Source organism: Streptopelia decaocto, assembly GCF_964273445.1.
Source record: "Streptopelia decaocto genome assembly, chromosome: 6".
NCBI lineage: Eukaryota > Metazoa > Chordata > Aves > Columbiformes > Columbidae > Streptopelia > Streptopelia decaocto.
In genome coordinates, this window is record NC_138660.1 from 33,047,180 (window position 1) to 33,070,285 (window position 23,106).

The 23,106-nt window shown below is 41.4% G+C and overlaps 1 protein-coding gene across 2 annotated transcripts in view; it reads left to right on the plus strand.

Moving 5' to 3' along the window:
- HDAC4 (histone deacetylase 4) overlaps positions 1–23,106 on the plus strand; it is a 233,809-nt gene that overhangs the window by 12,691 nt on the left and 198,012 nt on the right. For both annotated transcript variants that reach the window (XM_082056512.1, XM_082056513.1), the window contains exon 2: positions 11,919–12,168. In XM_082056512.1, the coding sequence (XP_081912638.1) occupies positions 12,147–12,168 (22 nt within the window). In that variant the 5' untranslated portion in view covers positions 11,919–12,146. The remainder of the gene's footprint in view (positions 1–11,918; positions 12,169–23,106) is intronic.

The window sequence follows — 23,106 nt, forward strand, 5'->3', positions numbered from 1 at the left end:
AATCTTGCGTGAAATTTGCTGTTTTTTGACTTCTGGACAACAAACTCTCCTGTTTTGTGGAAGGGTTTGTGACTGGTAATTGATGCAGTGTTTTCCGAGTGGTTTACAGCTTTATGTAGAGTTTTTTGTTACAGTACTTTCAAATTAGACTGGTAAAAGGTAGATGTCCAAAGTTATTATAAATACTGTGCTATTCAAAGTTAAGCAATTTTTTTTTTTGATAGAAACCTTTGTTTGGTATTTCCTTGAATGAGAAGTAAAGCTGTCTTGGCCAAAAGAACTCTTCTGTATTGTTCCATGCTGGACTCATCTCTTGCTTTAATGCAATATATTTTAGCAGAATGGCAGTGGATTCTTGCGTTTTTGGTGAAAATGGCTGCATATTTACGTATTTACTGGCTTCTGTGCATCTAGATATGTCAGCAGCCTCTGCTCCTTTTCACTTGATCTTATCTCCTAATTCCATTGCAGGAAAAAGTTACCAATCTCCTTCCCCCGCCCCAGCCTTGGAGGACTCTTTGAGGTAACAGCGAGTCACGTTTGCTTTGCAAGCGGCCACGTACTGTTGCTAGAATTGAAAATTGGTGCCAAAATGTACATTTTCAGGGGTGACTGCAATGCAAATAAGTTGTCTTTTGTAGTGAACCGTAGCTCTTTGCACTGCCACTGTTTTCCTACAGAAAGGTGGTTACCAGTGTTGGCTATCAGGCTATTTTTTTTCCTCTGGCATAACATAACTTGTGTTACCATGAACATAATGATAAAGAAGATTTGTGCAGATCAATATTTAAAAACAACAAACCCAAAGATTTTGGAAGCATCTTGAATTCCTTGCTGTTGATTTATTTTGAAGCATTGGAAGTATCAGGGGATAAAGCGAAAAGGGATTCAACTTTGGTGGCTCATGGCAGCTCACCTTGGAAGCCGAGCAATTCCCCTGGTGTGGTAGCCAAAAATGTTAGCGGGAAGTTTTCAGGAGGATATTTGGGAGCATGCAAAGGTGCAAAATCTAGAAGAGTGAATAAAAGACCCTGTGATGTTTTAATAATGGAGAGAATTCTGAAGATGGACAAAACCAGGTTTGAATTACTTCACGTGACTCCTACCCTGAAAGAGGAATGCCTTACAGGGAAGAATATTTTGTCCATGTTGTTTAGTGTGTAAAGCCATAAATGGCTAAATAAATTTTAATCTAGATCATAGAAAGTTAACGGAATGGGAATTGTTGTGTACTTAAGCTGGGGCTCTAAGGCTTCCTTGAGGATATGGAATTGAAGTCTGTCTTTAGCTGGTGCCTTACAGTGTTTTAAAATCTACCTAAAAAACCACTTATAGCAGATACTGTATCAGTCCTTGAAATATGTCCCGGTTCATGTGGCTTTACAATCCGCTTTTCGTATTGCAAGAAACAATTTCGGTTTGTCTTGCTGTGTTCATGTTGTGCAAAGAGACAAAATGGGCTATATAAAATGTGGTCTAAATCATAAAGTAAATGGGGCTCTTCCTTCACCCCGGGTTAAAAAACAGCCCTGGTGTTGGAAGCAACACTGGGTCAATGAACTCTCCAAAGTTTGATGGCTTCTGTCTCTAAATGTGATCTGCAAGCGCTGCTTAAATGGTTTTGTCCTTTTTTGTTTGATGGTGTTATCAAACAAATAAATAAAAACCAAGCCCAAAGTAATGAGTAATGTCATTTGTTCCTTCCTTGATTTTCTTGCTTGTCAGCTGCAATTTTGAAATAATTGACCAACTATTCTTGTTGTGTGATATTGGTCATTGCAGATTTAACCCTACTTAGAGTGTTTCAACATAGGAATGTACATTTTTCTGGCGATTGAGTTTATTTTCTATGCCAGCTGTGTTTGTGGCTCGGGAGCGTGACTTGTAATTTAAAAATGGAGTGAGTGGAAAACCTGGAACTCCCGTGAATGTAAAGGCATATATGCTTGTGTCACCTTCCCACAGGGATTGTTGCCCCTTCAGTTACCAGCAGATTTGTGCTCTGGCAGACAATCTGGGAACTGTGGCGGTGCCCGGGGCTGCCCCGTGTCCCCAGGGCTGGGAAACCTCCATCCCAAAGCAGCCTGTGTTAGCAAAGGGGGTTCTCTGCATTCTTCCAAAAGGAGAAAAGTAAAATAAAAAATATCACTGCTAACATGTCACGTATCATTTAAAGAACAAAAATCTAGCTACCGTTTAAAATTCTTTACATGGCAAAAAATAAGCGTTGACTTAGCTTTTAGTATTCCATCAGTTACCTGGATTTCGGTGTTTGACTGCCAGCTCTGTCACGCTTGTACGGGCATATGTCAGCATCACTTTTCATATGCTGATGATGAGAGGAGAAAAGGTTTTCCCAACAAATAATTAAAAAAAAACAAGTTATATTGCACTTTAAAGGCAAAGTTGTATTTTTTTTTTTCTTTTCAATGCAGTATTCTTTATGCTCGTATATAAAACTTGGGTTTAAGTGATGCCTTGGTTAAGACCATATGAGTAAGAAGACACGCAAATACATAATGTGCTACAGTTATGTGCTGTAATGTTTTTTGGCTGTAGGAAAACAGGTACATTAAAAGGAGAAATGGAAGAGCGACACCACAAGTCCATGAGGACCAGGCTCTGGATTAACTGCATTGCTGTGAGAAGTGCAGTGTTTTGCGAGCAGTATTAGCATCCAGTGTATAAAAGAAGTAATAAGACATATTTGGATTTGTTTTCTTCTTTCTCCCCATGCCAAAAAAAATTGGGTATCTGTGTTGTGGATTAAAAAAGCACAAACTGTTGTAATATCTCTCTCTCTGTGTCGCTGTTTTGCAGCAAACAGCAGAGGGCTAAATGTCCACTTGAAAATGATGCAACTTGTTTGTGGAGACCTTGAGGCATGTTTCTTTTCTGCCAAAGGTCAGAACTTAAAAAGCAGGGTGCTAGTAGGTGGGAATGGCAGTGCGGTTAACATCGAGTGTTTGAGAATGTGCATAATTAAGTTTCTGGTTAAACTTAATGCTGGTTAAAACTAGAATTGTAATGTCAGTTCCAAGAGAAACTTGGGGAAATGTTTTACTAGACAAAAGAATTGCAGGAGTTATGTGACAGGGTTGCTTTAGTGTTCAGACCAAATTATTTTCTTTTGGTAATCAGATAGCATTCAATTAAAAATAAAAAAAAAAAAAAAAACACTAGACTAACTTTTAACAATGTTTGTTCTTTAAAAAAAAGTCAATATTCTTTTTTCCAAGTTAATTAAGTAATTAACAGTGATTGATGACACATGTACTCAGCTATTTTGTGCTGGTAGACCAGATGGGTTAGGCAGAGCTAGTGACCAGTCATTTTGATTCTTTGTCAGAAAGAACAAGAAGTTCAGATGTGGGCTGTAACAGCTGAAGTACATAAATAGGAAAGGTAAATGTTTTTTCTCTCTGCTTTTCCCTACCTATATATAAGGATTTGAAAAACAACCCTAGGTAAAGAATTGTGGGTTGTTCGTTTGTAGCCGTTGAGAAAGGGTGAAAACGTGGTTGTTAAGCTGAAGGTTTTCGGTTGCTTCCCATAGCTAATCACATAAAGGTGTTGGGGTCCTTTTTTTGGCTGTCTCAGGTTGTTTTGAAAGAGAAAGGAAGATTGTGTGTGTGTGCACAAACAGGTGAAGAAAATAAGGCTGTTTGAAAGCTTCACTATTGAGCAAGTCTACAGAAAAATGGTGGCTGGATCCATGAACTTTCTATCATGACCTGATTTTTTCCCCCTTGGTTCCCCTGAGGGAGAGGGTTTGGTGAATACCTTCGGTACAGCACACTGAGGACAGAGAGACCTCAGCACTACTGAAATGCTATAATGGGACTTTAGTGGTGCAATGGTAAGTTTTAAAATGTTGGGATACATTACAAGTTTCCCAAACTTTAATTTGCGCTAATTGGGGGGGGAATCACCTTGTTGAAGGGTTGTATTTAGATCAGACTCTTGTGGGGATGCTTCGGTCAGTGCAAGGATCTTTCTGTCTGCTGGTCACACAAACTATTCCTGGCACTGAAAAAGCTGCTAAGGGGATTTCAGTTTAAAAGAATACACCATTTTGTTATAAGTTCTCAGTCAAGTATTTAAAAAGAGTTTTGATTTTTTTCTTTCTTCTTGGTGCTTCTGAATTATTGTAACTAGGGTTATCTACAAGGAAGGAACGCAGAAATGAGACAGATGTTGTCCATAAACTCCCAATATTCCTTTACCTTCTGTCGAGCACTACTTGCAGCTACCTGATTTGAACTCTTTCAAAGGCTGAAATACTAGGATGGAGGAAAAACATGCAGTGGGGGAAGAAGAGGGCTTCAGAAAAAGCCGAGACAGTAGATTTTTATAGGTAACTCTGCCCAATTTGTACCGAGTCCTCCAAGGCTTCGGTAGCAGCTGGAACAGGCTCCCGAGGCAGACTTTTATCCTTTCTCCCTCCCACGCGGATCCATCTGTGAGACTGCTTGTTCTTGCTGCTCTTGCTGAGAAACTGGATCGAGCTCAGAAGCATCCTGCTCTTTCAGACCCTCTGCCAAAGTCTTGCTAGTCAAGGAGGGCTCTGTAATCCTGCAAATCTACATATTCCCAGGTTTTACACGCAGTCAGTTGCCTTTCTGAATCTGCAGCTCTTCTACAAGCTGTGTTCCTGCTTGACTCTAAAAAATTTTCCCAAGCTGTTGACCAGTTTAAATTGGAGCTCCCACAGAGCGAACATGAGGTGGTATTTCCAGATTTGCTCAAGTTCCTGAAGATGATCTTTTGTTCAGAGTCTTGGATTACTCATGGGAGGGTTTAGGTCTGCTTGTCATCCGCTTGGTTGTTCCCAAAGCCTTGGTTTTATTTTGCTGCTGTTGGTATTTGAGATACCTGCAATGCTGCTTTGACAGCAATACTTTTCGAGGTTGAATAATAGAGGAGATCTCAGCAGATCCCCTCATCAGCAATATTACATATTGCTATTGGTGTGAAATCTGTGGAAATAGAAATAATGTTAATACTCTTGTGTAGCAGGAGACGGGCCACAAAAACTTCCTGGGGTTTCGTGGTGTTCACCAGAAGCTCCAAGGTTTTTGTTTTTAGGATGTGGAGGCACCTTCAGCTGTAACTGTTGATCGAGCTGGTACTTGTCACTTCTACGGAAACAGCCTTGTACCCATGTGTTTTCAGTTTGGGCGAGTGTCTCATAATTTGGGTTTACATGACCAAAGTGCAAGGGCTGTCAGCAGGGATCAGTTTGAGCAACAGACTTTATTTTACATGACTGAAAAGGACCTGGGAAAGGCAACCTTCCTTAAGGAATCGGCATGCTGTGGGCATTAGTGGTGGTCTGTTTCTTGACAATAAGAAACAAAAGGGTATGAAACCATAGAAAGCAATTTTCCTTGATTGTTTTTTGTTGAGAATTTCTGCTACACGTAATTAGATTAATTATTTCTATAGGAGTTTGCTACCCTTGAATAGCTGTGTGTTAGTTCCCCGTTAATAAAGTAGCTCACAGTTAGTTAATAGCGTCTTGCTATTTGTGGCTGTTGTTAATTTTGTTTTTTTTTTAAAGATGTCTGATGGTGACTTCAGTGCACATATAGCACTGCTTATATTGTAAAGGCTTGCTTAACAAGCCACTGCCTGAAATAATAGCAGGATTGCTCCAAAACCAACTACCAGTGACTGTCTAGCAATGTATTATAGCCTTCCCTGAAGAAACTGGGTAAATACAGAGTAGGTATTGGTTATTCTTGAAGTCTTAATGTATATATACTGTAATTTAACACTTAGGACAAATGTGGTTAGAGATTGAATCTCTTTCCAAACATCATACCATATAAAACCTGTCACAAAGTTAGAACATGTAGTGTGAGCATACAAGCAATAAATCTTCACAGCGTGTATTTGAAAGTGGAAGTTTAAGGGAGAAGCGGAAACATAATATTTGTTCTACTCTAGGCTGCCATGTGAGAGTAGCACTTGTAATGGCTGGCATTGAAATGCCAGCATTTGCTAAACAAATGTACTGCGTTTTAATTCCTTGAAGTGCTGGGTAGTGCTTTTGTATTTCTTAGACGGTTAGTACATTTGAATCATCGTGTTGAGCTTCTGGTCTTAAAGGTAGGTACCTCTGGTTTTGCAAGATACGAGTATGGAAACAAGGATTTCAGCAAAGACTGGGTGCTCTGGTAATAAGGGCTACGCTGGTCAGTCTGGATCAGTACTGACTGCGGCAGGTACGTACCTAATACACTGTTGGTGAGAAACTATTTGTAACAGCTGGATTAGGTTGGGTTTTCTGTTTAACTGTTAGTTATACAGTTCTAGCTCCAAAGAAGGCTTCAGGTACTCAAACTGATTTTGCTTTCCGTTCTTCTTCCCTGTGGATTCCTGAGTGCTATGTAAATACTTCCACCTGCCACTTCACCCAGGTGTTTTCTTCAGCCTAATGAATGCAGGTGTGCTCACCACTTGTGTGGTAAATAATTAAGAGTTTGGTATGGATTTCAGTGCAATATGGAAAGTTAGAAGGAGTAAACTTTATATTTTGGAAGGCGGGACTGTCATGTCAGCGTAGGGCAAAGAGTTGAGTTGGTTTGGTGACTCTGCAGGTGGTTGTGTGGATGGGCCGTGGTGACACTTCTCCGAGACACTTTCTTGTGAGCCAGTGACTTGTCTCATGGGTTTCCTGGCCTTGTGCAGAAACACTTAAATGTTTGTTCTATTTTCTAAGAAATTTGTCCACTTGCTTTTGGAATTTGGGAAAACTTCTGGTTTTTCCTGCACCCTGAGTCAGATGTTCTTAGTGCAGCTAAGAATGAGCATGTAATGCTCTCTAAGAACGAGCATGTGATGCTTTTTTCTTCAGCTTGCCTCTCGAAGTATATTGTATATTTGGAAATGGAGGGGCAATGTCCAGATTTACACAAAATATTAATGATTTTGGAGGAACCTGGACTAATACAGCAACACATTTGGTGTTCTGTTTTTATTTTCTCTTGTTGTCATTGTATTCCAGTTGCTCTTCTGTCCACATCTGGGCTTTAAGCCGATGGTGTATCTTGCAGTGCAGCCTGCTACTCCTGCAGTACGTGTTTAGAAACAGAAACACTGTCTACAGACGCTTAAAGCTCTTTGACAGGATGCCTGATTATGTTTGAGGCTTGCAAATATGTTTTCCGGGAGAGCCCTATTTTGAGTATCACTGGAACTGTAGGAAAACCAGCACTTGTGGAAGTGGACAACGCTTGTGAAACTCAGTCTCTTGGGACAGATTCAGCAAAGCTGTATTCTGCTTGAGAAGCAGGAGTGGAAGTGATGGGGAAGGATTGTGTGGGTCCTCGGGATTCCTGCTGCTGTTTCTGTCATCTTGCAAAGCGGTGACTCTGGAGCCGTGGTCCCCAGAGAGAAAAATCAACCCAGGAGACTGTTTCACGCTGCCTCTGCTCTAAATAAAGATGCACTAAATCATTTTGTGATCACAGTAAGTAATTATTTTTTGTTTTCAAACTGCTATATGCCTCTCCCTTGTCCCCTCCTCCTTTCATCTATAGATCTTAAATTGACTGTATGTTATAAACAACCCCTGAAAAGCAGAGGCAGCTGCTTTTTTTTTTTTCCTTTTTTTTCCCCTGTGGGTAAAGTTCGGGGTCTGTTGTTAAAGGAGAGATTTAATCAATATGCTCCAGCAGAGGCACTGCTGGAGGGCTGTGGGTCTGTGCAAAGCACGTCCGTGCTGCAGCATCGGGTCCTTCACAGGCTGTGTTGCGAGTAGGAATCCAAGCAAGCATCAAGGTGATGTTGTCGCTGTCTTTTGTGGAGCACGTGGGATTAAATTTAATGCCGTTTCCCTGTTAATCTTTCCTTCTCCTGCTGCAAGGCAGCGTCTTCTGCAAAGCATTTTAACATTTAGGGGTATGAAAGACAGAGCAGCTTTCACTGGACCTGCAAATAAACTTCACAGCACAGCGCTGTGGATTGTACGCCTATGACTTACACCATGTTTTGATAGAATGAGTCAGCAGGCAGCGAAGTTTTGTTTAACCGAGGTTTTCAAGTGATCTTGTCAGCTGGCTGGAGTGTTGCCGTCTGGGGATGTTGATGGTATGTGCCCGAGAGGGCCTGCAGATGAAGTGAGGTCATCGATAGCTGGGTATTCTGAAGCAACCAGACTGACTTGGCTGAAAACAATCTTGAAACTTCATCCTCAGGCCAAGATTTTTATCTTGGCTTATGTACCGTAGCAATTTAAGGTCTGAAAAATAGAGCTTTGTAGATAAAGCTCTACCATAACTGTAATTACTGGTTACTGCACATCTGTACTTGTGACTGGTAGAGACGCACATCTGGAATGGGCTGAGAAGAGGAAGGTGAACATTCATACCGTCAAAATGTTCATATGGCAATATGTATGGAAATGGGAGACTGTTGGATTACTTACATTTCCTGTGCATAGGTGGTTTGTTGGCACATGTGTTGACCCAACCTGTTGATTAATTTGACACTTTTTTTCTTTATAACTTCTGGAAGAAGCAATTGAAGCATCACAAAAGTATTTTAAGTAGACTCATCCCTTCCTTGACATAAATGATGAAGGGTCTGCCTGCTGTATTGTTGAGGACCAAATGTGTTGTGTGATGAACTCACTGCTGATAGATGAATAAGAGAAGAGCTAAAATGACCAATAGCACCTTTAATATAGGGAGGGTATATAGTTAGAGATGATGGTTTGCTTAGGCACTGAAACAACTGAGAAACAAGGGACTTTCACTGCAACTGCAGCTTCTCGGTCTATCTCATACTGTATGGTGACTGCAGATATGGAGGCTTGTTATCAGCTGGTGACAAGGAGGTGACAGCACGCTCAGGCCGTGGCTGCCTTCTGAACCTGGGATGTGATGAGGATACAGCTGCAGATGCACCAGCCTGCATGGTTTTAGAGAGCACGTGCTCTAAAACATACCCTAGTAGAAATAGGCTGAAATAAATAGGCACTAATTTGCTCTTCATGCTGACATTCCAGAGTATTTTAAACATCTAGCAGGGACCAGACTCTGAACAATTCTCTCGCAAAGCTCGATCACACCAGTGCGGATGCTCTTGGGCCACCCTTTGCGCCTAGGGAAGGACTCCACGTGAAGTGCCAAACCTGGCATGGTCAGTATGACACAGCTGCTTGTCTGCCAGGGAATTTCACCGGCAGGCAATCCTGCGGCTCGTTCGGAGACGGCAGGCGGAGCAAAATGCTCCTGTGGCAGCCGCCGTCTGTCTCTTGTTCTGCTCAGTGCTTCCGACCATGAGCATGGGGCAGTGGAACCTGCGATCCCGCTCCCCCCAAAAAAGGAACGTGAGCTCCCTGTCTGGCCAAAATACTTGAAGTTACTCATGAGAGGATCATGCTGCTATGAACAGGTGCTCATCCCCATTGTGTGCAGCGTGTGCCTGTGTTAGCAGATGATGCCTGGGGTGGATTTGCTGTTCTTGCAGCTGAGATGTGCAGGCCAGAGGTGATCGTCCTTGTCTGCGAAGGCAGTGGAGGAGAACTAAACCAAGCACTTATTATTATTATTATTATTTTAAATGAGATAATTTGCTTAGCAAACCCTGTAGACCTCCGAATACCCTAAGCCTTAGGGGTAGGCAGCATTTTGCTTCTCTTAATTTGGGAACCGCTTTTGTGCGATAGTGGCAAAATGAAAAACTTGCATAAGAATCGATACAAACAGGGGCTGAAAACAACTCTTGACCACTTTGGAAATGTCTCATTGAACTGCATTGAGATCCATGCAAGTGGTAACTGAAAATAAGGTTTTGGTGGAGAAATAGGCTGGAAAATGATTGATGTCTGTATCCTGGGCAGGTCTGTCTTGCTTATGCTTTATTCGGCCTTCTAAAAGAAATCTAGGAATTTAATTATTTTTTTTAAAGTGTAGGTGAATTGCATGTGTAGTTTGTTCAATGTGAACATGGTTATTTTGTTGTCTCTCCTCTTCCCAGGCACTAGGGCTGCTAAAACATGCAGAATCTTAATGTTCTAAATTTATCTAAATTTAGATAGACCTTTGGGGGAATAAGTGGGAATAGGTAAACTGGTGATACTGTTAAATGGATTTGCTGCTAATGTTTCTGGCCTGTTTCTTTGGGAAATACATGCACATCTTCTGACTGTTCATGTTCTATACTTCATTCTTGCAATGTGAAAATGAGTAGACAGAAACCTATTAACTCCATTCCAAGTCCTTCTTGTCCACAGCTGAGATTGTGTATGCCATAACATTACCTGCTGCCTTTATTGGTGATAAGTGATAAAGTTTTGCTAATACTTGGTCTAAGATGACCTGACTTTTCAACAGGATGTGTAATTTAATGGAACTGGAAGAACTTGAACGTTTGGGATGGCAGAGACCTGCAGGGATTAGAAATGACACTGAAGTAATTTCCTCTTGAACTTGCTGCATAACATGAAACAGTGTTCCAGATCTCTGAAAATGCAAGATATGCAGAGGAACTTGGAGAGTAGTAACGCTGAGACACTTAGGATAGAGAGAAACAGCCAATTGAATATATATATTAATTAGTGAAATACAGCAAGGAAGGCTTCTTTGTTCAACAGCATCTGCTTGGGCCTTGTTCTGCAACCTGGGCAAGTGCCATTATAAAGCAGGGCCCATCACAGTTGTCAGTGGTGGTATTTAAGTCTTAGACCTTGTTGTGCTGCTTTATTGGAAAGGAACGTGAATATCAGAGCATGATAAGAGTTCTTCCAAGAATAGATGGGACTGCTTGAAACATGATGGCATAGATAAATTGTGGACAGATGCTCATTGTGCAGTAGGAGTTACTACGATAATCATCCTCCTCCCAAGGAATATTGCCATCTCTTTGGTCACCAGACCCTCAGATCTGATGATTTTTTTGGTGCAAAGAAGGGAAATAACCTGTGGCTGTGAAATATTTCATATAAAGGACACAATTTAAGGTGCCTAGGTAGCCCTAGCTGGTAGCGTGTATCAGCGGCAGGTCTTTCTGTCTATGTATGTTAAAACATAACTCTCCCTGAGACACCCTGCCTGTAAAACATGGCTATTTAGAAACACTGGATGCCACTTGGTATAGTGCCAAAAAAAACCCAGAACCCCCCAAAACTGACCTTCAGGACACCTTGCAGAAGGTTATTTTGGTTAAGTGTTGTTGGTTGCATCAGAGTCACCATCTCTGGGGGCCTCTGAGACAGGAGTTCCTATAAGCTCTCTAGCGTATCTATTGCTTTGCTATTTTTATTTTTTGGGGGAGAGAGGGGTATACTAGGTTGCTAACTGCATTTTTTTCCCCTCTCTTCTTCTTCCCTCTAATATACAGCTTAAAAATAATTTGGAACGGTGGATTTTTTTTTCCCCTGGGGCAGTATGGAGTTGCTTTTTAATAATCAGTTGGAGGTTTGGGCAGAGTGGGAGTGGAATTGATTGTGTGGGGTTTTTTCCTTCCTGGTCCAAGAACCACTTCTTGGCACCACAGCGTTTTTCTTTGGACTTCTTTGGGGAACAGATGCGTGAAGTACAGTTACCACTCATACATATGGCTTTTAAAATATGGAAGCTGTTGGACTGAAGTGGCTTCATATGGTGCTGTTGGAGGATCGGAATTAACATGCAAGTTTGGGTTTTTAAGACTTGTGCAGTTGCAAAGTTGTTTTTTTCTTTTTTAATTGTTTCTTTATGCTGTTAAATATTAGTCTGCATTTTTAAGGTTATTAAGCAAAATTACATCTGTATCTCTGAAAATTACTCTCTTTGCAGCCTTTAATGCCTAAAATAGTATCCTAGTTTAATCTTTTCTTCTGGGGACAAATATGTTACATAATGTGTAATTTAAAAGACTGTAAATCTTAATTCTCTAATGTAGATGTATTTTTTCTTTAATTGCAGGTTCCCACTTTGAAAGCCATTAGAAGATATTCTGCCACCCTATTGGATTACTTCCTATACAACTCAGCATGCCACTGTGCCCTGGATTTTACAAGGTGGCCATGATTTAATCCCCACTTCCAATTTCCATGTATTGGTGAAGCAGTGGAGCTCTTTAGAGCTGCTGTTACTTGCGTGAAAACTCATCTGTCTCGAATCCCGTCTCCAAAGGACTAGACGTTACTAGCAATGAGCTCCCAAAGCCATCCAGGTAAGGGCAAAACCACTTTAAATCTAGTAATGGCAGCAAAACACCTTGTCTTTGTTGCATGAACAGACTTATTACTATGTTGACATGATAATCCAGTCCCTCTCGCTATACTACCACTTTGAAACCAAGAATGAAGGTGGAGAATTGTGTTGCTGTGACCAGAAATTGAGGGAAATATTGCCATTTTAGGTTTCTAATTGTCGTGCTACATATCGCTGAACATCGTAGGTATTTTTCTAAGATGTTAAGCAGACGTTAAATTTGTTAAAACTATGCTGATAAGTCTTAATGGTATGTAGCATACTTCTAAGGAATGCTCATGGTTCTGCTGGGGTGTCTTTATTGATACTTAAGAAGACTCTTTTACTTTTAAAGTACTTCTCAGTAGGAAAGAAAAGTTTTACTGGAAAAAGAGTCAATCGATCCATCTCAATGTTGTCTGGGGGATTATCCCTGATGTGCCTTGTAATTTAAGACATATGATTCATCACTACAAAATCGCACATTTCTGACTGTCAAGAGGGTCTGTAGATACTCAGTTACCTGCTTTCCAGCTCAAAGTTGTCTCATATATTTGAATTTAGTGGCTTTTGGGTGACTCTGTTTTAGGCAGAGCTGTGTGAGCCTTTGCTTTGGAAGAGGGATTTTAATAGTGCTCTGATCTGCCTGCTTTGACTGTTTGAGTTTATGGTGAAGAAAATGACAAGTAGTCCAATGACAGGGCACATGAAACTACTTAGTTAACTGTGTCTTTGAGAGATGACTTTTGTGACTTCAGTTTAATCAGTATTGGGTTAACAGTCAAATAAGACTGAAGTGTTAATAGCCAACTAACAACTCCTAAGACTTCAGGAACTGCATATATGTGGGGTAAGAATTTTACATTTGCTTCAGAATTACTTCTAGCAGCCCGCTTGTGTTTCTGAGGCTGGGAGCAAAAAATGCTGCAGTAAATGGGCATGCTGCAGTTTACAAGCAGCAGTGTTGAAAACCTGACCCTCGCATAGGAACTGAAATGAGTTTATAAGTCTCTAAAGTTATTGGTATTATCAAAAAGAAAAATTCTGTTTTCTACTTCCATCATGTAGCAGTCTCTGAGATTTTGAAACTTGCTCCTGGTACCATGGGCAATTGGGAAGCTGAGGGCGTTTGTGTGAGTCGAGTGTGTGTATTTAATCACCTGTGATGCATTTCTTGCAATGTGATGTTTTTTGAGAGATCTGTTCTTTGAGTAAGTGGAGAGTTGTTATTTTTTAATACTTTCCCATCTCAAATGTGAGACTGAAGAGCTAATGGCTGCCTGCTTTTTTCTCGTTGTGGTGGGATAGGCTAAATATGTGCCTGTATTCAAAAAACAACAAACCAACATGACTTGGTATTGCTTTAGATCTTAAGGAGCAGCTCTCTAGATATGTGGGAAAAGGGGATGTCTTCCATAGAATCATACAATCGTTTTGGTTGGAAGCGACACTCAGGATCATCGAGTCCAACCATAACCCAACTCTAGCATTAAACCATGTCCCTGAGAACCTCATCTAAACGCCTTTTAAACCCCTCCAGGGATGGTGACTCCACCACTGCCCTGGGCAGCCTGTTCCACTGCCTGACAACCCTTTCCGTGAATACTTCTTTCCTCATACCCAATCTAAACCTCCCCATAGTTGGGCTGTCTGTTGATGCTGGAGTGTTGGAAGCCTGCTGCTGATTTGTCTTGTTTTCCTTTAATTCATCTGCTAGCCCCCCCTTTTTTTGGTCTTTTTACTGATTCTGCTACTTCTGCTCCATTTCCATGCTGATGGTGTAGCAGGGAGCCACAAAAGAGATGCGAAGGAAAGAAAACAAAGCAGCTCTTTGTGGAAGAAATGTTTCTGTAATGCTAAAAATTGGTTTGCACGGACCTGTTCTACTGGCTGTGTGTAGAGTGGCTCTCACCGAGAAGGCTGGTCTGAGCAAAACCTGGGGAGGGGGCAGCTCAGCTGGGTGGCTTTGGATGGGCTTGTGTTATCTGCTGCTGTTCCTACACCTGCCTCACCCTTCTCACATAAGACCTTAGAGTTGAGGGGTCTGGGAGGGCTCAGAACTGAAGTTGTGACTACTATATGAGTGTTTGGTAGAAAATAAGACAACTAATAGGGTAAAGTTTTGTCTACTCTTGTAGTTAGCTCTTTCAAACATAAATAAACTGTTGCAGTTTTATTATTTACAAACAGCTTAGACTTCCTATTGACATTAACCCTTGAAGTGAAGGGCATGTCTCAGAAACTCAAGGCCCGTCATCACTGGAGATCATTTAAAGGGTGGAAAAAAAATTCCTAAAACTGAAAAAGTGAAGGGGATGATCTTGTGCTGCTTTTTACAAAATGGTGTTTTGCAGTTAGGCTTTGTATGAAAACATTTTTGAACAGTGTCAACATCCACAAAGTCTTATTTCTTATCAAATGCCTTTGAGAAATTCTCCCTGTGCTCTTTCTAGGCATTGGGTTCTTATTTTGGTTGTATTTTCAAGTGTTGGATTGAAATTCTACAGTTTATCATGATGGCTTTTTCCCCTGGCTTATGCTGTGGTTTTCTTACTGCTTGTTTCTCTTTTAGAGTCAGTTTGATAATAATTGGTAGAAATATTTTCCAAAGCTTGCCAAAGATGACATCTAGACTTCTCATGTCAGTTGTGATAGCTATTTTGATTATATGGCTACAGGTAACTATTACTAATGATGTGCATTGTTTAAGGGAAGGCTCTGGCTTAACTCAAGAGCCTACTAAACCTCGCTTCAGTGGATACAAGCTTTCTTCTCTAATCTTCTCCAAACCTATTGCTAATGGGATGTTTTAGAAACAGTGCCATAAAATTGTTGCAGCGTAGATGAATGAAAGTGGTTTGGTGTTTTTCCTTTTCTTTTTCTTCCCCTCTCCAAAGCTCTCTTGTGAGAAATGTTGGTTAGTGAAGGCTTCTCGCTGAACAAGGTGAAAATTTCGAGAAGACTAAGTTATCTTAAGAAAAGTACGACTTCCACCCCATCATTCTTCCCCCATCACTGCCACTTCTTTTGTTCTATTTTGGAGTAAGCTTTCTCAGAGAATAAGAAATAACTTTTGGAGAAGTAAGAATACCCATGTGGGAGAAGTTAATCCTCAAGAACTTCAGATGTGTAAGTCAATCTGTCTTGAGCCCTAGACGTAGGTTAAAGACCTTGGCCTTTGTTTTCTGGGTCAAAGGCTCTCTCTGCAGTCTATCACTTGAGCTTTGGGTTAAGACCAGCAGCTTTTGTGAGCTTAATTTGCCACAGAATCTCATGTGGGTGCACAACGTGCGTGAGGAGCAGGAGAAGCAGGTGGGCTGATGGTGCTTGTGGCAAGAGGGACACGGTGTGCCCATCATGGCCTGGTACCCACTGCTCTGGAGGAACCACCGGCTCCCTGGAGGTGTCGGTAGGTTTTGTGAATTCCTGGGCAGGAATGGGAGTCGCTTTGTGTGGAAATGCAGGACAGGGAGGGTGGGGTGGCAGGAGGACAGGCTTTCTCTGCAGTGCTGGGAGGATGAAGCTGCACAGACCTGGTCAAGACAAAGCTCCGGGGCATCGCGTGCCCTTTGGCTTTGGGCAGACGAGTCGCCCCTTCTTCCAGTCTTGGAACAAAGTTGGAAAAATAAAGCTGAAATGGTGCTATAAAAGAGCAAGTTGCTGCAAAGGATAATTAAGAAAATTAGGCTAATTAAGATAACATGTAGGATTATGACAGTGCTTGGGGGGGCGGGGGAGGCAGGGGAAAGCATGTTTAGTTTCACATTTAAAGCTACCGTATGACACCTGTGGTGCTGATGCTGCTCGTCTTACCCAGACTGGCTGGGTTGTGAGTATGTCTGGGGTTTATTTTTTTCTTTTATTGACCTTAAAAGATTTCTTGCCATCACCTTCTACCTTCCACCGTAATTTTCACTGGCTTGAGTTTTGCTATCACTTGGTTCTTTAATCAGTAAATATTGTTCTGCTGATACTAGTTACACATAAAGATCCATTTAAAAAACCAAAACACTTGAACTTAATCACCCAACTGATTTGTATTTGTTTAAGGTTCACTTTCCTTTGTAAAAGCTGAAAATCTCCATGTTCAATGAAGCATTTTGTTTATGAAATGTTATCTTACAGGAATTAGCCAGTCTGATTGCAAATGCTATATTCTTTCTTCAGAGCTACTCTTGCGGAGATGCAAATTTTATTTACATTTTGAAATGCTGAATGTTGTGATAATTAGGAATATTGAAGTTTAAGAATGAGCTGAAAAAATCTGTAGCAGCATCATTAAGACTCAGAAGAGGTACCAGAAAAGGCAGAAAGCTTCTTGATCATATAGCGCTGGGAAAATGAGTTAGCAAGTCATGTGCTGCGATTTGCTAGATTGATAAGTACTTTTGTACGGCATCTTATCTGCCGAGTGCAAGAAGCCGCTCTCCTTTCACGCTCCGTGGCCCAATGAGGCATGGAAAGCCATTTCGTGCAGTATATGTAAGAGCTTTCCCTGTTAGTCTCTCAAACGTTTTGCACCATCCAATAAATATTTGATGTGTTCTCTTTTTAAAGATTAAGAAGTTTCTGCGGAGACGCATTTCAAACCGGCTTTAAATGACACTGACCTACTTTCTGGCGGTAATGAGTCTGTTTCTGTAAGTTATCTGGGGGGCAAGAGCATTCTATCAATAAACATAAGGACTAGAGGAGTAAATTCCAGGCTTCTGCAGGGCTGGGGCACAACTGGTTCTGGAAGAACATCATGTATCCCTCCTTCTTCCTGCCCATGGCTGAATTGTTCTAGGCTGGGTATTCAGGCTCCTGTTTACAAGTAATATGCTACTCGCAGTTATCCTTTCCAGCAGTAGGGAAAGCATCGAGCTGGAATAGGAACTCGGTAGCAAGAGCTACCGCTGTGCCCTGGAGCCGTCACCCTGAGCAGTCTGGTCTCCCAGGTTTGGGGAAGACTTGCAGGTTGGTTGAGAAGTAAACTCGGCAACAAGACCTGGCAGTAAGAAGCTTTAGTTCGAAGAGCTGCAAACCCTTGCGGATGGGAACTGGGCATGTCTCCGTTTTCTTTCTTCAACCTATGACAGAATCTCTACTCCACCTCTGTTCTCATTCTTATACACATGTGAGCTGAGCCTGTCCTGGATTTCCTCTGAGAACAGTATCATTTTGAAGACTTTGAAAGTTTAAGGCTGCTACCGTGAAACCTGTGAAGTTTTCGCTTTCTAGAGCATCAAATAGTTGAAGCTTTCTATACAGGATTTTTATTGTACCCTTTAAAGAGAAGAATTGTTTTGTGCTTCAGCTTGGGGTTCAAGTTGAAGTTCCTTCTAGGTCAGTGTCCCTGCTAAGTACGTTCTTCTCATTTCTACTTTTTCTTTAAATGCAGTTCTTGCACTTTGGAATTCTTTAAAAGCCTGTTTCTGAAGTAAGTTTTTTAGCCTATGATATATCCTGCAGTGCAAAGATGAGAAGCAGGTACTTATAATGAGAGGCAGAGAACTCTGAATTATTTTGAATGAGGTACAGGGTAGGAAAAGGGTACAAAAAGATTGTACTTTCAAGTCTTTAAAAGTTGGAGATAGTCCTTGAGACCTTGCATCTCACTTGGAAAGGAGAGAAACCTTTTTCTATATGGCTACTGCATTTGTGTTATTTGCTTTTGGTCAACCTCAGTTTGACCCATACCTTACCACATGTATACTTCCCTAAATTAAATTTGTTACTGGACTGCAACGAGGAGTATATTCTCAGCTTTTATTCTGAATTACTCAGCTTGTCTTATTCGCTCCAGGCTCTCACACTGTTGAGACGTGTTTGTGCGCCTTTGATGTGGTCAGATCAATTAGGACAGAGCTGATGTTGAAGGAACGTTTCAGTCATCCCACTGATTCGGAAAGTGATTCAAGAGCAGGGACAGAAAATCCATTTATTCTCAGATGGATGTCAGCCCTACATGGCGTTTTTCATCCTTCATGTCTAGGAATTTGGCCGTCTGGATACCTGTGCTTTGACAGGTACTGCTTACTCACTGCAAAAGAAAAAAATTGCCTTATTTTCCAGAGCTCTTGGGCAAAAGCTTTTGGATTTCTCTTTTTTAAGAAGTTTTCATATTGTTGGGTTGGGAATAAGAGTGGAGAAACAACTGCAATCATGTTTCTTCTTTCAGGGTAGTCTTTAGTGGTTTTTTTCATCTCTTAACATCTGTAGAAACTGACTTTACAGCGGTGACTGAACATGGAGTACCTGACTGGAGAAGGAAAAATTGTGGACGTGTTAATTCTCTCATCCTTCAATAGAGGCTTGACAGGTCCCTTTCCCCCCATAGTTTGTGATATACGGAGAATTTCCCCTCACCCTTTATTCTTTTCTATTTAGGCCGTTAAGCAAGAAGGGCCTGTGGAGTGCTCTGACACCTGCAAGGTTTGACGTACCAAGTGCAGCGGTCAAAAAGTCTGGATCAAGTGCGGAATACTTTCCTTGGCCAAACTTTTTTTGTCATCAGTTACCAGGAAAATTAGATGCTTTACCTGCAGTGCCCTTGTTTGCTTTGAAATATTCAACAGCTCTTGGTGTCCCTCCCGGGAACTACTGTCACACTTTGGCTAAATGATGTTTGATAGACTGGTGTGCTGAAATGTGGAAGTAAATTTTCATCTTTTCAAAAGGATGAAGCTAATATTAAACTTTCCACCTATTGAAAGCTGAATTACATATGGAAAAATACTCGTGGGCATTTTTTGAGATCCTTCTGTCTCTGATTTTGTTCAAACCGAACTAGATCGAGATTACTTAATATCTTCTTTCAAACAAAAGAAATACGTGGCGATTGGCTGTAACCATTTAGGAATTTTTTTTTTCTTGAAAAAAAAAACATGATTCGAGCTTAATTTTTAAATGATTCAAGAACAAATAAGCCATTTTTAAAAGCCCTGCAGGACTAGACCACATCCAGCAAAACCCTGGAAAGTGTTTAACTTCCCTAAGGGTGGTACAATGCATCCTTCTGACTGTGAAGGCCTTTCCCTGTCCACCTGCATCTCTGGAGAAACTCCGCTTGAAGGTACCACCGGTGCCACCAGTTTTTCTGGGTGTTATCACAAGCCCGTGAATTGGGGTGCAACGGAGCATCGTTAATTCTCTTTTGAACCCCAGCAGCACAGGCTTTGCCAGGGAATCTGCAGACTAGACTTAACTTTTCCTGTGTTTGTATCTGGTCCATGCAACTTTGATGTAGCAACATCAGATTTATTTTGAAGGTCTGAGTTGCGGAGTCTGAGTGGATTCTGTAAGGCTGTGCAAGGTGAACCAAGCATCTAGCTGTGGTACCTGGGAAAGAGGATAAGAACAGGTAAGATTGTGGCAACAATCATTAATATATCCTCTCAACCTCTAGTCATGTGTGACTCAGAGTGTTCTGGGGGCTGAACATGGTCAATTTTACTTATTGGTCCTTTTTTCTGTTCCGTCATCTGCCCAGTTGCTTTTTGAAGCTGCTTAAGCTTAGACACTTGCAGGGAATTGCGCAGTTGGACCTTGCTGCATGAGGATCATCGGGTTGTGTTCTTCTGCTTCAGAGCTAGTGCGGCTGAAATCGATGTTTTTGAGGGTCTGCTGCCTTCCACATCACTGAGGAGTGAGGTGGTGGCATCTGAGCTCTTCGCTGTAAGCACCAGAGCTGGGTTCTGGGATACTGGTGGAGATAACTTGTATGAAACTCTTCCATCAGTTGTTTTGCACTTTTTTGGTCGTACCAAAGGCTGAATAATCCCAGCACTAAAAAAAAAATGAAATCTTTGTGTATTGATACTTGTTGACTTGAACATGAGCATGTAGGATTTTGCCAGTGGTACCTTCTCCTAAGGATGGGGAACTCTCCCTGTGCTGCAGCTGGGCTCTGTGGTAGGGCTGGGATCGGCGTGTTGGAGAAATGACAGATGAATTCAAAGAAATCATTTAAAAATAAAAAAAATCCTTACCCTTTCACTATTCAAGAATCTATGTGCTCATTTTGTTTGTAGCTGTTGTGTTGCCAAACCACATAAATAGCTTTACAGGGAAAACTGGAACAGGAGTGAGGTCCAGTTTGTGAGCTTTGAACTGTGGGCCTTGGCTTCGAGTACTCATTTTGTCCTAAAAGATGGCTGCTGTAGTTGTGTGACCCCATCAGCCTTCAGGTAATACCAAGGAGCCTCGGGCTTTGCTGCCTTCTCTTGGCAGTGTATTCACTGCGTTGTGTATTTTGAATTTTGTTTTGATAGATGTTGCTGTCTGTGAACTCCTGTGTAATGACACTTTGCTGTCAGGTTTCACCTTCTGATCGATAGGCTGGGATCAATGCAGTTATTCGTACGTGCGGTCACTTAGGTACACAGCTGGTCAAGCTGGGAAATAGGTAATGCCCCTTGGGTTAGTTTATCTGTTGAGACATCAGAGGGCTTTTTTTTTATTTAACTACTCTTATAAAGTTGATACCAGTATTTTTGATCAATTGACAGTTTTTTAGGCAGAAAACTCTTAAAACCTGGTGATTTTAAGATAATGCACGGAGAAGGATTTTTTGCTATTCTGTTTCAATGTTCATGACTTGTACTTTCCAGTTAATTTTCCCTTTAATTGTGACATTTGTTTGATGCTGGCTGTTTTACACATCTTAGTTTAAAAGCTTTTCTTCACACTGGTGTGCTCCTGTTTTATACAATGCTTGAGCTGCCCTTGTGGGAAAACATAAAAGCCTGAACTAGTCCAAGCTAATACCCCTCTCTGGTGAAAAATAACCCAGAACAATAAGAAGACCAGAGCTCATGCACCAAACTCGGATTGTCCATCCAAGTATTGAATCTTTGACATCTGTCACTTTAGGAAAAAAATCTCTGAAACTTCCAAGTACTTGCTTTATTCTAAATAAGGTACCACTGGTCTCACACAACCTTTGCCAGAGAAGGCATGTGATCCTTTCAGCTTAACAAACCGAGAAGAAGGGCTTTGGCATCTGTTCCCTGCCAGCAGCAAGTATCTGATTGGCATTAGATTTTTTTCTTTTCTTTTTTTTTTTCTCCTTTTTTCCCCTGTTTCCAGCAGGTGGAAGGGAAGGCCTGTTCTGCATGCTCGTAACTCCTGACAGGTTTATCGTGATGGCTTCTTGGCAGGTAGGGGTGATGCTGTTCGTTCAGTCTGCCTGGAAGATTCTTGGCTTTTTTCTTTAAGGTGTAGCTTCATGCAGTAGGTTTTTTTCAAATAGGTTATAGGACTTTTGCCTCTGGTTTACCTGTTTGTATCCAGAATTGCAGTAGGAAGCCAGTGACCAGCTCACAGGGTCAATACACCTGAATCACTGCGTCCACCTCCCCAAATGCATTTGAGACAGGGTGATCTGAACAAACGTAGCATCAGTTTATGCCGATAAAGGTTTGGGAACACTCTGAATTGGTCTTCTTGTGCCTTTTCTTTTTCACAAGGAAAGGTATGTATAATAGTTCTGTTTGGGCACTGGTTTCTTGTCATTTCCAAAGCCTTTCTAAAGAAGCTGCTATGTGAAAGTTGCCCTTTTAATTTTTTTTTTTTTTTATTTAACATTTTGTTTTATTTTGGTTTGGTTTCTTTTGATTGCATTTGTCCTGCAAGACTTCAACTTGTTGTTTTTAGCCGTTCACTGGAGCACTTTCTAACTGGGTGCTTAAAGAGAATTCCTCCTCCTCCACTGATTAATTTCTGGCATGGAGCATGAAATAGCTCTTGCGTCAATAAATCGTCACAACCTTTGCTTGTTTCTGTCAGCGAAATACAGTTGGACTCTAACATGCCCCAAAGTAGGGCAGAGGTTGCTAATTTTGCAGCTGCAAAGTGGTCAAGTCCAGGAGAGCACCGGTGATATGTGTGCTTGGTGGGGTATCAGAGCTGCTGTGTTGCACATCTTTCCCCCCCGCATTAATGTTATAGCTTCTGGAATTGTATTTTATATAAAAGATATTGTTTTACAACTTAGAAGATAATGTTTTTAGGTGCCTTTGTGTAATTTACTAGAACAAAAGTGCGCGTTTTTAATACCTATGAGCAAATGCCTTTCTTGCCGTACCTCCAACGCTTGGGTGACGTCTGTGCTAGTTGTGAAATGCTGATTGCCAGACTATGTTACCTTGGTACTCCAGGCTTTGCTGATGTCTTCAGTGAACTCGAGTGCTCCTCACACCTATTTACCTCTTGCTGTCTGGTACGTATCAGCTCTTTTCACAGCTCGGCTGCTGCAGTCCTCTGCTACCTGTGGGTTGTCACATTGGACACGCAGCCAAGCTCAGAAGAGCATCTGTGATGGTTCACAGCAGTTCCTGCTCCATGATCTTTGGAGGGGCTGCTGAGTGAGCCTGAGACCTCGTTTCACTTCATCTCTGGTCACTTGGGAAGGCTCGCTTTTGAGCTGGTTGGTTTGTTTTTGTTCTTCCGGTAATCCTGCAATGCAGAGCTGCTGTTTGCTTTTGTAGGGAGAATACAGATAGCGTTGCACAAAAGAACGGGATGTTTTAGGGATATTTGCATGAAGTAATTGGGCAACAGCTACTTGATCTTTAGATGTTCTAGCAGTCCGATGGAAGAAACTTTCTGCAAAGCCATTTGCTTGAACAACTGTAGTTGTGCAAACCGCGCTCTGAATGCTTCAAGAAATGCAAGGTAAGAAACCTAGTAAATGACTTAGCAGGTTTTAAACATAGGGCAGAGCTTAATTTTTGGGAAATGTCAGTATTTATTAGTAGGAGGAAGAAAACTTGGATTTAATTGCAAAGATGATGGCACATTTAAAGAATAGCATTCTGGAATTCTTGAATGGCATTCTTGAAATGTGCTGTCGTTCTTGCTATCTGTGTGCCTGTTGCAGGTAAGAGATCCAGTTGCAAGCCTAATTTTAGAAGAAGGAAAAAAAGAATTACAA